The sequence below is a fragment of the Habropoda laboriosa genome, unplaced genomic scaffold, assembly GCF_001263275.1.
Source record: "Habropoda laboriosa isolate 0110345459 unplaced genomic scaffold, ASM126327v1 scaffold72, whole genome shotgun sequence".
Classification (NCBI taxonomy): domain Eukaryota; kingdom Metazoa; phylum Arthropoda; class Insecta; order Hymenoptera; family Apidae; genus Habropoda; species Habropoda laboriosa.
In genome coordinates, this window is record NW_017100188.1 from 246,153 (window position 1) to 261,952 (window position 15,800).

Genomic DNA, 15,800 nt, shown 5'->3' on the forward strand with positions numbered 1-15,800 from the left:
TCTAAATTGCTATTATGTATAAAATTTGTGTATTGAAATGAGAACATGGAATGAAATTAATTTTCAGAACATTGTAAATCAAGAAAATGTCAAAAATATTAAGTCTCCCATGAATGGAGTAGTTGGGAAGACTAAGAGAGCTGCTTTGGGTGAAATAGGTAACAAAGTCAACACACTAAGAGGTGTAGAATCCATTGACACATCTCGTTTGCTACCAAAAGATAAGAAAAAAGTCATAGCTCAAAAACAAGCTATTAAACCATCAGAGAAGGTGACAGAGAAACCACCTGTGCAGATAGTTAAACCTGTAATAAAGTTTACAGTTCCTCATGAGAATCACGAGGTGCTAACACTTCCTAAAAAGGAGTTTGAATCATTTTCCTCAGACCTTTTGGCAGTTGAGGATATTGATGAAGAAGATAAAGGAAATCCTAGTCTAGTTTCTATTTATAGCAATGACATTTATGAATACTTAAGAACCTTAGAAAGTAAGTTTCCTGTTGCAAGAGGATATTTACATGGTCGAGAAGTTACACCAAAAATGAGGAGTGTACTCATAGACTGGCTAGTAGAAGTACACCAACAGTTTCATTTAATGCAGGAGACATTGTATTTGACAGTTGCTATTATTGATAGATTTTTACAGGTTTGTTGATAGGCATATAGATGACATAGTTGTACTTCTAATACATGTACAATGAACTTTTTTATTTTTCTTAAATAAATTATGATTTTCTTTAACAGACTTTCCACTCAATAGATAGGAAAAGATTACAATTAGTTGGTGTAACAGCTATGTTTATTGCTAGCAAGTATGAAGAAATGTATTCTCCAGACATAAATGATTTTGTATATATCACAGATAATGCTTATTCGAAGGTAGAAATATTACAAATGGAAATGCTTATTGTGAAAACACTAGATTATTCTTTTGGCAGACCATTACCCTTACATTTCCTAAGAAGGTATAGCAAAGCTGGAAAGGTATGATTTACAAGCCTTACAGTACTTATTAACACTCAATATCTATTATACCTCTTATCTAATAAATTATTTATTTACAAGGCCCTTCCTATTCATCACACAATGGCCAAATATTTCCTAGAACAAAGTTTAGTGTATTATGAAATGTGTCACTATCCACCAAGTCTTATTGCAGCTGCAGCAATATATTTAGCTTTTATGTAAGTTTTCAGTTGAAAATTATTATTATAAATTAATTCTACTCATTGTTGTCTTTTTCTTTACTACAGAACATAATTAAACAATTTCCAAAATAGAGAAATTTTATCAAGATGATATAATTATTAATATGTATAGCTTATAATTTATTGTTACTGTTGTTTTTAATTGATTAGAATTATTGGTAATGATGTCGAGGACGAGCAAAAATTTGTCTGGACAAATACCTTGGCGCATTATAGTACCTATACCAAGGACGACGTGTTACCCGTGGTGCGAGAGGCAGCAAGAATTATAGTTAATCTGGATAAGAGCAAGTATCGAGCCGTGGAGAAGAAATACGTTCAATCGAAGTACATGAAGATCAGTACCCGACCCGAGCTTAGATCATCAATGATGATTGCTATAGCTACCGCGGATAAGAAGGCAGTATAATATTCGTTTTAAGTGGTAATCGCAGTGAGACGAATTGAGTTCAATATTGCATTGAACAAAATAAATTTCAACATACATAGAATGATCCATTTTTAGAGGGAGAAACACATGAGACTGGCAGATGTGAAAAAAGTGAAAAATGAGACTATCTTCATTCGTCGTTTATGCTATATGTTTTCATTAAATCATATCGCACGATTAAAAATTCATTCTGTTAATTACCTCAATTATCATTAAAACTGTTCCTAAATGATGACTTTCACTCCAAAATCAATTGGAGTAAATAATTTGGGAAGTAAATTTGAAAAAAAAAAAAACGAAAAATGTGCCATGAATACGTTTAAAAATATTGTCAAATATTCATTATAATATTGAAATAATTAACAATGTTTTTTTTAGAACAAAATACGTAATAAAAAATATGTAGTTTCAAGAAAAGAAAACATTTCATTTCATTAATTCAACTCGGAACTTGTGAACGATAGTCTCGTTTGTAATTATAGAGATGTTTGCCTTAATGATTTAAGTCCTATTAAAAATGGGATGCTTTGATTCTGAATATTATGGGGTTGTTGATATGAAGTTCGTAGGAAAAAGGAAAAACTTCAATAAGTAATTTCGTGTCATACAATTTAACTCGAATATTCTTTATTCGGGAATACGATGGACTACGCTATGTTGAATAATATCTTGTTTATTAAAACTAGATTATTTAACACAGAAATAACTTATTAAAGCTTTCTTTTAATCTTACACGTAATATACGAAGTTTAGAATAATTATATACAAAGTTTTCTAGTATGGGAAAGAAAAGAAAGAAGCATGAAAGTATAGTCAATTGATATGGATAAATATATATATATTTTGGATTATTATAGGGAAATTGAACGAACAACGTTTGCCGAAGGATCTCGGTTTAAATTCAGTAAAAGTTCGGCAAAATGATATAAAGTGTAAATACTAAAGACTGAGGAGAAATAACAGATTTAAGGTAAACTTGATTTCATATATTATTTAGCACGATCGTTTTAAAAATTATAAGTTTCTGAGCATAAGATTTAGTTACATCATGAGGTATAACATTAACAATAATTTTCAATTACATTTGACATGGATCAATTTGTCATTAAGATATTCTGTGAATCATAAATTATTGTAAAGTAATCTTGAAATTTAATAGCTTTTAAATGTTCTTTAAAGATAATCGCTCCACATTTTGCTGAATCTTTAACTAATTTGAAACAGGATTTTTAGGTATTTAAACCGTAAATCATATCTTTTATACTGAAATATTAAAGAAATTTTAACTTTTATTCATGATTATAAAAACAATTTTATTTTGATAGTAGTCCTACAAATAGTTTTAATATTGATATATGAAAATGCGCGAGTATTCCAAGAATATTAATATATACTTTGATACAAATATTATATCGATAAAAGTGACTGTTCATACCTGGTATTTTGCCAGGTTATTTGTGCGTTTGGAACGTAAAAACTGTATAAAATTTATGTAAAAAAATGTCAGTAAACAAAATAAACTGTAATAATGTTCTTCAGGGTACCATATATCATTTATGTAAGTTTAAATATTATGCTAAGATATTTATTTAAACTTACATTGAGATACTTGTTGTTTTATAATAAAAGTCGATCGAATAGCTTAAGACTGTGAGTTCGTCTCACAAAATTTCATTATAAAGTTAAATGATAATTAAATAAAAAAAAGTAAATGGTATTTTTTTTAAACTGTAGAGATCGTAAGATTATGAAATGCAATACACATTTATATTTTACAAAATATTTATCATAATTGATTACTAAAATATATTCAATTTCCAAGGTGAAGTATTAGCTTCAGGCGGACGAATGATGTAATTTTCTGGAAAATCGAATAACAATTAAAATAGAATTTTTTTTTTAATATGTCAAAGCAATGCGTTAAACCCACCTATTAATTGTTGACAAGCAGATAATCCTTGAAAATTGTGCCATGTCAAAAATTCTATAGATTCCTGGAATGTTTACAAATATATAAAGACTGATATCGCTGATTAATTCAATCATAAGTATGATGTACTATGTACCATTTCTGCTATAGTTGAAGATGCAGATTTATCCCAGATTTTATATGTATTTTTCTCTATGATAGAAAGAAATTGTTCCATGCAGTTTTGTATATTTTCTGCACGTTCATCGTCACCAAAATATACAAGCATTCGTATTAGATCATGTAAATCGTCTGAAGTAAAAAATATCACTGTGTAACCATTGTGCAATACTTAATGTAGAATCGACTGTTGTAAATAAGTATACAAACTCTTTTCTTTGTATGTAGTACTGATAATTTGATATAAAGCTTGTATCAATGCCAGATCCTCAAAAGCACCGCCCTCTTTTAAACTAAAAAGTTTTCTCTCATTCTTTCTACGATTTTTGCTTGATCTGTAGCTTTTTCTGAAAAATAATACATGCACATGTGTATTTTTCGTATGAGGTATATATAGCTCATGAAAAAATTCTCAAACTTTTTTACCTAGATAAAGTAGACCATCTTGACATTTGACTCATAGTTGAACCAGTAGCACTACTTGTGTCACTCAGAATATCTGAAATTACTTCATCATACGTCTTTACATTTCTCTGAGAAATATTATCTCTGACTATAGCGAGACGCGATGTATACTGCACAAAGTCTCGTTTATTTTTTATTATCTGGGACATTGTGTGGTCTGCGTGTTCATACACACTTGATCTTATACGTGATTCTGAAATATAATAATTTTAATGAACAATGTGCAAGAAATAACATTTAAGTGATAATATTTACAAGCTTACCAATCAGATCTAGATTCTTGGTGTCATGAGCAATTCTTATAGCGTGCTTCCAATGTTTACCATTGCAGAGGGAGATTATTGCTTCCTCTACGTTTTTCAAATAATACCTCAAAACTTGCGCAGCTTCCTCGTACCTCTTATCACTCTTCAGTCGTTTTGTAATATCCTCGTAAAGTAGATATTTTTCCGTTTCGCTAAAATATTTTTTAACATTATATATTGATATTTAATTACTAGTAGCATTGAGTAATACTTCCTCATTATGTTAGTATGTTTGAACGATCTACAACAATGAATTTAATCTGTTTTGTGTGTAGATATAGCAAGCATAAAAAAATTTAGCGCTCATATTAACCTCAATTCCATTTGTGAGGATATAATAATAACATCTTGCCAATTTCCAGCTAATTTATGAGCATTCAAAGCATCTTTTAAATCACCACTCCTGTGGAACATAATTCCAGCTTCTTCATAGAGTCCTGTTTTCATTAAATATTTACCATAAATTTTGGCCACTTCTTTATACTGTTCACTATTTCTTTCAAATAATTTTAAAGCATTCTTATACAATCTATAATTACATATTAAATTTATACATTCGTTAAATCTATTTGATTCTTTTGCAATATTTTCAAGAGCAGAGTCGTATCGTTTTAAATGTAAATCAATAGAGTACTTCATATAATTTTCATCGAGCTTCTTCAAGTCGTTTAAGAACGGAATATATTCTTTAGGATCTTTCTGTGACTTGGATGCGATGAACATGGTCAAATTGAAGTCGTACATTCCTAAAGCTATATCAAACAATACATTCACATCTACTATATACAATAAATATTTCAATGCTCCGTCAGATGTTATGCGTTCTTCATTTTCTGTAGACTTCTCTTCCAACTTTCGAATTTCGTTTATCTTAGTTAACGCAGCTTCCAAACCTTGCTTTTTTTCGTCTTTCACTAAGCTAATTAATATCGGTTGAATTAAATGATTAGCGCTGTTTCTTTTTTCCATGATGTTTCTTAATAAAATACAAACTGATTCGAGTTTATTCATTTCAGAGATATTTGGTTTCGATCGATGTTTTCCATAATACTTTGCATATATTGTCATGGTAACATTTTCATCCGTTAATTCAGACAAGAATAAACTTAACCAGCTTGCTTTGGAAATTTGTTCCACAAATTTATTCGCGTTCTCGATGAACTTCTCCGGATCATGATCGTAGATCAGATTTAAGTTTATACGTTGTTTGCGCATCAAATCAAACGCTGACAAATAATCACAATTATCCAGATAAAATCCGATAATGTACAAAGACAGTGTTCTCGGTTGAATGCATTCTAAATTTCCGCGCGGCATTTGTAAAATAGTTTTTGAATCTTTTGAAATGGCTGCGATCAATTGAGATCCTCTTTCCACTCTTCTAATATTTAAATCTGAAAATATAACATTTTTCGTTCAATTCTAACACTGACAGTGACTGAAAAGCTATAAGTTAATAATGTATATTATACCTGTGAATGATTTTTCATTCAGCTGATTCTCCCATGGCTTAATAGTTAAATCTTGCTTGATTAATTCTTCAAAATCCTCCTCGTTTAGGTTAACGCATATCAAAGTATGTTGCGCGGTCGTGAGAAGCAAGAATTCTGAATGCACGAAAAAGCTTGTGATATTGTTAGCAATTTCTTTTCCATTTATTGCAAAGCAATTTCTATGGTACAGTGACAGAATTGCATGCTTTGCACCAAGTTTCACAACTTCTACTTTGTATGTATAGTCTTGCAATTGCACATCTATAGGAATTAATTCTGTTTCTTTTGTATACTTTACGATGGAATTTTCCATAACTATGTATGCTTCCTTTGAGTCAGGAGAAGGAATGATGTGTTGAATCAGGCCATCCATGATATGCATTTGGCTGTAAGAGAAACCAGCTTTTGTTAACATACTTTTTAAATTTAACATCTTTTTTAAACAAACATACCTCACAGTTATTTTTCCCTGTGCTTGATCATTTATTTTATTTAGTGTTAAAATGCAAAGATAGCTTTGATTATTTGTTGACAATGAACATAAAACATTGCTCTCATCAAGCCATAAAAAGTGATGCATATTGTAAAAAGAATTGTCAAACTCCAATGAATCAACCCACTTAATGTCATATGTTCCAACATGTTTATACTCCAACAAAACAGAATCCTAATTTTTTAAACACAATAATAAATATTTTTGTATCTATGGAATTTGAAATAATTTATAATCATGTATATTTACCGTTATATGTTTATAAAATACCAATTTGTTACTGCTGGAAACGCAAAAGAATGTGTTGCTATCTACCCAATTATCTTTGTTTTCTACATCTGGTGCAAAGACAATAGCATTTATAGGTTCAGGAATTTCTAATGTATGATGTGTCATTGGTGGTGGCACAATTCCTATTCTAAGACCAGTCATTAGTGATTTATATCCATCAATGACTCCAACAACACATTTATCTTGGACAGTTGTGCCTCTGCTATGGTTAACAGACCAATTGTAGTCACAAGTGATAAGTTCTTTAGATGTTACAAGAATCAACTTTTTAGAAAATGATGTTGCACTCCATGTTGCACATATCAATGAATTATCCATGGGAAACTTGATGGATTGTTTTAAATACCAGTGGTAATTATTTTCTGTCCATAGTTGTAGAACTGAAGAAGAATCTTCTTCAATTTGACACCAAATAACCAAAATCTCTGAGTCTGGAGACCAAAATAAATCCTTTACCTGTAGCACAAATTTGAAAAAATAGTAGTCATATTGAAATGCATTAAAAATAGTAGTAACTAAAAATAAGTTAAGACATACTTTAATTTCTTTTGGCTTAAATGGAAGTGAAAAATCTCTGTGCCTTAAACCATTTTTTTCAAAAAAAACAACAACATGTTTGTTTTGTAAAATATGTGTTGATGCAATTAAGCTTCCTGATGGTTTCCATGATAATGATTCTTCCAAACTATTAACAAGTTCACTGGTGTATTGTAAAATACCTTCTCTATTGAATATTTTAAACTGCCTGATTTTATTTTCATGGTGCAAAAAGCCAACAGCAAATAATGAACCATCATCACGCCAAGTTATTCTACATAATCCATCATCCAAATCATTTTTATTCATTTCTGTTGATTTAGTCACTGCTGCCTTCTTTCCTTCTGATCCATGAAATTGAGTTTCTTTTTTACCCCAACCAACAGTTATAAACTGTTTCTGGCCAAAATGTGGTGCATGTAAATCTACCTCTGATATTATTTGAAAAGTAGATACCATTGTAATCACAAGATCATTGACTGTTACTAATATGATCATTTCATGGTCTGGACTTAATTTCATACATTGTAAGTCCACATTTAATCCAGTTATCAACTCGCATTCAAATTTGGATTCTATGTTTATCCTCATAATATTGCCAGATTTACAAGCGCCGTATAATTCTTGTGATATGCTACAATATTCTAAACTGATAAATTCTAAATTTTCATCAATATCAAAAGAACTTATGTCTTCCTCAAAATTCGACGGAATTTTGTATAATTTGTTTTTTAATAACACATAAAAATCATCGTTGATTGAATTGACAGTGTGTAATACTTTTGAATCGTTCAAATTTAGAATTTGTTCTTCTAAGAAATTTAAAACACGACTAACGCGCTTTGTTAACGATAAATTTTTCATTGTTTAAAAATGATGTATAATTATACCCTGTAAAATAGTTATACAAATCACTGTAGATGCGAAAGCGTGCACCTTAAAAAGTAACCTGTATATTTATAAGCTAGTCTTATAGGTTATGTTTGGTACTATCATAATAATGGAAATACTTGTACATTTTTTTACGTAATCAATTTATTTACATGCTTCTTTTGTAAGGAAGATGATTTAAACAAAAGTCATAAGTAAGGATTATATGTAATAAAAAAAATGAAATTATTCAAATTACATATACAACAAAAAAGGAATACAGTAATATGTGAAATGTGGTTTTCTAACCTACAATCTGTTAGTAAAAAATTATGACAAGTGTATTTTAATAATGTGTAACATTGTTTCTTGAATTAATATAGTACAATTTGCAAGCCTTTTGTTTAAATATAAATGTAATCATGGTTACTGATGATATGAATAATGAAGATGAAGATGTTGTCATAAAAGTATGATAAATTGGTAACGTACATTATTAATTATTAATACTATTATTGTGCAATATTACATATATTTTTCTTCTTGGTTTTTAGGGTTCTTCCTTGTATGAACATTTACATAAATTTGGTTATACTGATTTTGAAACTGTAGCAATAGAAAAATTGATACCCAAAAATGAAAAAAAGAGTTCTATGTTATCTGTGAGTTTTTTTTTAAATGAATTAATGCATATTGCATTATTTATGCTATAAACACTTATGTACTTTCAGGGTTTGGTACAATATGTTAAAAATGTTTTCAAAAGAATATATGTTACATATTTTAGTGTATGTAAGAAACAGGTGGAAATCATTTTAAATGCAAAAGTTCTATTAAGTGATCATGGTTGTTCAATATATAGTTTCCTTGATAAATATGACTGCAAACCATGGAGGTAAATGTTTGATGAATTGATCAAACAAATTTTATAAATCACATACAATTAAAGATTTTTGTAGGACTATGATGTTAAAGTTTGTTTTATTTGGTACAATATTATCATCTTCTGTACATATGTCATGCAGTACTCAGTATAAAAATTCAGCAAGTTTAATTGCATTGACTGTGTTGTGTTGTGCTAGTTGTGTAAAGTACTTGAGAGTACATAATACATATAAGGATTTGCATTCTGTTATATCCCTACAAAATGATTTATTTGATCTCTGTAAGAAAGGAATGAAAATCTTAAGGTATGGATATAAAATAAAGTTGAACAAAGCCAATAAATGCCAGCAGTTTTTGTAAGTTTATAAACATTACAATTGACTACAATATAATATGATCATATGTGCAATATTATCTTTAATGGATTTAATTTAACAGTGATCTTACAGCTGGTAGACTGAAATACTTACAACCTATAATGGAAAACTTAGTGAGATTTTTGGAACATATTTCATGCACCTACTATCATGCTTCCTTAATCCTTGCAAAGCTATTGCCAATTAAAATTTGTAATGAAAATCTGTTAACAAATTTTGAGAGCACATCATTTCAAATACATGGCGAAATAAATTATCAAAAATTGAAGGTCAAAATAAAAAATTTTTGTAATAATTACTCTAATACTTATTTATTTTTTTGTTAAATTACGTATTAAGTTATTTTCTTTATGTAGGCCCTTTATCACACTTACATGCTCACTCAATCCGAGATGTTACATTTACTCGCTATTGCATATGATAATCATACTTGGCAGGAGTCGTATAGCAAAGTCCCTGAATTAAAATTAGCTTACATCGTTCGTTTGTTAATTCCATACTTAACAATGTATAAAAACAAATTATCAGAGATTATTGATGCTTATTATAATTTTAAACTAGAACCAATAGCATATAAATACAAGTAAGAATATTTTACAGAAATTTTCTTCTTTAAAGATTACATGATTATAAGTTACTTATGCATTTTCATTGTTTTAGCGGTCCAGATTCATCACAATGGCAGGATTTGTATATGCATTTGTATTTAGCTTCTAATAAATTACAATTGGCTTACAGTCATATACTATCAGTACTTCAAGACATTGATAATGAAATTATTGAGAATATGACAAATGAAGATTCTGTGGAAAATACAATGCAAAGATTGAATGTAGCTCAAAAATGTGTCGGGAGTGCAAAAGATTTTATTGAATTTAGTAGTCTATTTCTTGTAAAAATACCAATCAATACTTCTGCGGATAATCGTTTGGAAACAACTATTCCAATGTCAGATGCAGAGCCTAATGTCCGTATTATAAGTGATTCAGAACCGGTAATTATGGATGAAGTGTTTGAAGAATATATTAAGGAAGAATATTTGAAGCCTTTAAGAGAAGAAGCTAATGAAATATCATTGTACAATTACAAGCGGGACAAAGCGTTGTTTAAGAATTTTTTAACGGAATTAAAGGATGCTTTAGTTGATAAGCAAAAGTCTATGTCTGAAAGGGAAGCGATGGCGCTTCAACGAATGTATAAAACTATAGTGAAAGAAACTACTTCGGACGATCAGCATCAACGAATTCCCACTCCTCCGCCAATGCCTTCTCTTAATACTTCTCCTTTAGTGGAGGATAATAAATTTAATCAAAATTTTAATGATTCGATTAAATTGCAATTAAATGATATATCTGAGAAGTCTGCTGTTACTAAATCAATGAATAAAAGTGAGGAAAATTTAAAAGAAAAGGATTTGGGTGATATTTTTGTAGAAGAAAAGGCACCCATTGCTGCAATAACTTTACCAATAGACAAGAAATTTTCGTCATTTTTACCACCGCCCTTTTTAACAGCGGAAGAAGAAACTTTTATAGGAAGTGGTGAAAATTCAGAAGATGACGAGGTTATTGAAGAAGGTGAAGCCAAGACCAAATAAGTTTGTGTGAGAATGCTTCAAAATATGAATCATGTATTTTAATGTCAATAATAACAAAATAGTGGCGCAATTTTGTAAGAATACATACTATCAAGATTGTTTATTTACAGATTTCGAACAAATTACATATTTCATGTACGGTTTTCATTAAAATAAGATTGTATTTGTACAACTTACATCCTGTATAATACTATTGATGATGATAATTATTAACATTGTCATATACATATAATATTAAAATATTAATATCAAAATAAAATTTTAATTTTGAGAATTTTTGTAACATATAATTAATTGTATAAAATGCTTCAACGTATCAATAAAGATATAAATAAATTATCGCATAAATATAAGTTGTGATCATGGAATTCTACAACAAAGAATCATTAATTTGTCTTATAAGTTATTACAAACTACGTATAAATCAATAATAAACATTATTTAATAAAATAAATACTGATAAAGTATTTGTGAAAGTACGTAGGTGCAATATATACACAAACTTTATGAAGATTTATTTAGTGAAGGCATTCTTCTTAATTTTCTATTCTCATGTAATACGAGAAAAATTACGATACCTAATTTTTGTTTATTTAAAAAAGATCTGAGGTTGCTAATATAATTTAGATTTCTAATTAAGCTACTTTTGTTGTTACACGATTTTTTTTCATCCGAAAAATTGTCGCGAATTAATTCTTCTCTCGTTATATTTGGAACGTGGCAGTGACAAGTTAATAAAAAATGATTAGTTTACAATATACATATCGCGATACAGAGATCGAAGTACTCCGTAATGAAATACTAAAATAAGGAAGAAGACAAATTTTATAATTATATGTTGTATCACAAATCCTTCAGCCAGGAAAAGTTTTGGCCTAGTATGTTGAGTGATGTCATTACAAGGCTCAACTTCAATAAATACTAGACTAAAGCTAGGACTAGATGAAGCATTTGTTATGAACTATAAAGAAACTGTGTGCGGTTGTTTATAAACTGTGATACAAAAACATCGTACAGTCGTAGAACTATATAATTATCGTGCCGGCATTAAAAAAAATATATAATCAAACATTTTTTATATGTATTTTGTAAGTTTGGTTTTTTGACAAATGATAAAATGTAACACTTTTCAGACATGCAATCAGGCTATACTATTAATTTTATAAAATATCAAACACTTCTAATATCTGTTGCTTCTGTTAGATAGGTAAGGAAGTACATAATTATACATGTCATATTAAAGGAGAGATACATAAATGTATTCTTCTTTGCATATCCTAATTTGATAAAATTCAACTAAAATAACAATGTCATACTACTGTAATTAATTAATTAATTAAAAGCGCTATAATGCCAACCATGGATGATGACGAATAGCTTCGCGACTTCGATCTCCATAGTCATATGTTACTTCCACCCCAATAGGTATATTTTCTTTTGCCGTAAGTACCAAATGAGGCGTCGTACCTACTTCTATAACTCGAGCGACTAAATTACCGTTTCTTGAATGATTTACTAATCTACCTAATTTATCAGTCTCTGCTGTTGCATCGACGCTAAAAATATAGTGATACATAGTCACTGATTTGTAATACATTATGAATGATAATAATTTATTTAATACCTACCAATACTGATGATTACGATGTTGAAAATAATACATATAACATCCAGTATTCTGGTCTTGTGCATATATTTTTTCACGCTTTTTTGCTGTTATTTGGTCGATTAATTCACCGATATATTCTACTACAAATTCTCCTTTCGTAAATTCTCTCGTTGTTATAACTCCACGACCTTTGCCAGCAAAATGTCTTACCTGAAAAACATTTTGTATGGAATTTGTGACGAAATATAAATAATCTTCCTCCATCAATTTGACTTACCTCTAAACCTTCCTCTACTTGACAAAGCACTTTATTCTCCATATCACGTTGCTTTTCTTCTAATACAGCTTTCTTAGATTTTCTTACACTGCGGCGTACTGGAAAGTAGTCGGTAAGCTTATGATTTGTACTCTTAGTGTTTGGGAAATCTATTGAACGATTTGTGGCAATATAAGTGCCATTTAATTTTCTATGGCCGCGGTTAGCAGGCTTCTTTAAAGGCTGTTGCTCTAAAGTAAGTGTAGGCATCACTACAGGCTTTTTAAGCTTATCATCATTTGTATTCCCTTCATCTAAATCTTCTAACTGATTGTTTGGCATTTTTATTCTGTGCGGTGTTGATGGACCATGAATAGGTACTGCTACAGGTGTTTCTGAAATTTGTTCACTTATTCAGTTACTAATAGTATCATTTAGATAATGTATATTATATGCAATCAATGAAATATTACCATCTGTTCTGAAGTGACCAACATCAGTGAGAATATCATTTTGTACAATTCTAGTTTGTTCACTTCTGTAGAACCTTTCTTCAGTAGGCACTATGGAAGTTTTGCTCTTAGAAACATCTGAATTTGAAACATCTGTAATCTGCATTTCAAAGTACATGTCACTATTATAATTCAGTGTCATGTCTTGCATACATTAGTTTTACATTGGTTAATTTTACCTTTTTATTAGAAAACAGTATTTCTATAATATAATCCATATGAAATATTTATATGTAAAATAAGTATTAATATAAATTGACTATTAATTTGTTCATAATTATATTTAATGTCTATGATGCTTAAAATAAATTACATACTTACTGTATAAAAAAAGGAACTTATGCACACAGATGATTTATGTGCTTCAGATACTGTATGGACTACATCTGAATGATCATTCTTTACATTTTTATTATCATCTAGTTTGGCCTCCTTCTTCATTGGTGAATTCATGTCACTACATTGTGTGGATAATACGGCAGCTCTTGTACGAATTGTATTTTTTATTTGTACACGTTTTCGTGTTCCTATAATTAAATTACATTCTATACACAGCTCAAATTTCATAACTTCTTATTATATGGTAATATTAAATAATGTAATGAAAAGAAAATTATATTTTTTGATTTAATTGTAATTTAACATTTTATTTTTGTTACATACTATGTATCAAAATTATGCACATAATGTCATTGATAACGTTTTGTATCTCATCGTTGTTATAAAAACGCATACACATACAACTATATTCGTATGTGTGTATATGACGAATATGTCATAGATGAACCTGTAGATGCGTGCGCGCTCGCACATACTATGTATGCGCAGATTTTACAGATTCATAAAAGATATTATTACAATGATAATTAGATTGTATTGCTCAATTTTACATAATTAATTGCAATTTTATAAATAAATAACAAAGTATAAAATATATACGAAGAGAAAACTTAAAATTTGACGCTACAGAATTTATTATTTTTACCAGTTAGAGCTACATTTCAAGAATGTGGACGTGCCGACTGAAACTCGAGACAATTTGTTAAAACTAAATCGTACACGAATTAAGCGAAACTTTGTGTAACTAGCATCTCCAAGATAATGTTCAAAATGGAGAAAGAGAGGAAGTGAAATCTATCAAAACATAACCTGACTGTTGGTACAGAATCTTCAGTGAAAGTGTACGTGAATTTTTTGGAATCACATTCCTACCTTTAACCATGTTGTTTCTTAATTTTCTCACGTAATGAACGATTTCCGAATTTGTTCTTCTCATACAGAATTTCAGTTACGCGAGACGGCCTGTTTCGGTTCACGTCGATGCCAGTCGACGCTAGTGTCGACTTCACAAAAATGATCCTTATTAATTCGAATTTTCACTTTTGTGCTTTTATAACATACTTTCCTCTCATGTATGTATGAAGCAACATTTAAATTTAAAAAATATATAGTTTGTCGGTGTTGCTGTTAACAATTCCATTAATCAGTCCGAGGCATCCGTCCAAGAAGGCGAGAAAGTAATTACAAACAACATCGATACAGCACACCGGATATGCCGCCATTGCTTGCTGTACTACGATAGACTATTATTAAATTAGATACTACCTGTATGCTCAGCATGCTATATGTTTATTTTACTTGTCATTACGAATACGTTTTATAGATAAAACTTTTTCGCTCATTTGCTATTTTCAACTTTATTTTTGTACGACTTGATTTTTACGGGATACAATTAATAAACTGAAAATTAATATCTTGAATAGTTGAATAGATTTTTACAATGTACTCCCTACGAAATTATTTCATGAACTACGATTTCACAACGTTAACCCGAATGTTTTGATATATTAGAAATACACCAAGTTATAAAATTTCGTGGTCGGATATATAAAAATAACGCTGTTTTTAAACAAACTAAGGAAATATATAAGTACATATATGCGCAAAATAATTGAAAATGTTAACGAAATGCTTATAATCTATACTTTCATAATATACAGGTACCTGAAAATATTTATATTTCATTCTCAGAACGAAAACTACATTATTACGTGATTAATATGAACAAGTTAAAGAAACGTTAATATTTAGCTCGATTCGAGTGTATAATATTTAAATAAAGTATAACAAAAAATTGTAAACAGTAAAAAAATATAATATTTTACGTACGCGTATATTCGGGTAAATTAAATATATTTTTAGATATTCAATTTCTATATTCACGATATAAAATTGACAAAATCAAATCATCTCCCCATGTTGTTTAGTACTACGAACAGGTCGCTATGTGGCGCTGCCAGCGGCGCGAAGCTCGGATCGATCGTATTAGAACGATGTTATTTTTTAGATAGATTTAGGTAAGCAATTGTAGAATACCAGGTGA

The 15,800-nt window shown here is 29.5% G+C and overlaps 4 protein-coding genes across 4 annotated transcripts in view; 2 read left to right on the forward strand and 2 right to left on the reverse strand.

The window, feature by feature from the left end:
- LOC108579738 overlaps positions 1 to 1,617 on the forward strand; it is a 6,184-nt gene extending 4,567 nt beyond the window's left edge. The window contains exons 7-10 of the mRNA XM_017943345.1: positions 68 to 646; positions 745 to 984; positions 1,066 to 1,184; positions 1,359 to 1,617. Of these exons, the coding sequence (XP_017798834.1) occupies positions 68 to 646; positions 745 to 984; positions 1,066 to 1,184; positions 1,359 to 1,617 (1,197 nt within the window). The remainder of the gene's footprint in view (positions 1 to 67; positions 647 to 744; positions 985 to 1,065; positions 1,185 to 1,358) is intronic.
- Positions 1,618 to 3,437: 1,820 nt separating this feature from the next.
- Positions 3,438 to 8,175, reverse strand: LOC108579779 (putative elongator complex protein 1). Its single transcript, XM_017943386.1, has 11 exons — positions 7,312 to 8,175; positions 6,733 to 7,230; positions 6,443 to 6,657; positions 5,970 to 6,376; positions 4,811 to 5,891; positions 4,456 to 4,649; positions 4,154 to 4,385; positions 3,938 to 4,074; positions 3,705 to 3,859; positions 3,569 to 3,632; positions 3,438 to 3,499 (listed from the first exon to the last, which is right to left on the reverse strand). Exons 1-11 carry the CDS (start codon positions 8,173 to 8,175, stop codon positions 3,438 to 3,440), a joined length of 3,909 nt encoding a protein of 1,302 aa, XP_017798875.1.
- Positions 8,176 to 8,603: 428 nt separating this feature from the next.
- LOC108579788 lies at positions 8,604 to 11,102 on the forward strand. Its single transcript, XM_017943397.1, has 7 exons — positions 8,604 to 8,651; positions 8,736 to 8,843; positions 8,913 to 9,076; positions 9,141 to 9,422; positions 9,505 to 9,712; positions 9,800 to 10,026; positions 10,104 to 11,102. Exons 1-7 carry the CDS (start codon positions 8,604 to 8,606, stop codon positions 11,038 to 11,040), a joined length of 1,974 nt encoding a protein of 657 aa, XP_017798886.1. The 3' UTR covers positions 11,041 to 11,102.
- Positions 11,103 to 12,385: 1,283 nt separating this feature from the next.
- Positions 12,386 to 15,197, reverse strand: LOC108579794 (histone-lysine N-methyltransferase, H3 lysine-4 specific). Its single transcript, XM_017943405.1, has 7 exons — positions 15,023 to 15,197; positions 14,630 to 14,881; positions 13,735 to 13,944; positions 13,379 to 13,510; positions 12,927 to 13,300; positions 12,669 to 12,859; positions 12,386 to 12,596 (listed from the first exon to the last, which is right to left on the reverse strand). Exons 2-7 carry the CDS (start codon positions 14,691 to 14,693, stop codon positions 12,386 to 12,388), a joined length of 1,182 nt encoding a protein of 393 aa, XP_017798894.1. The 5' UTR covers positions 14,694 to 14,881; positions 15,023 to 15,197.
- Between the last annotated feature and the right edge of the window lie 603 nt (positions 15,198 to 15,800).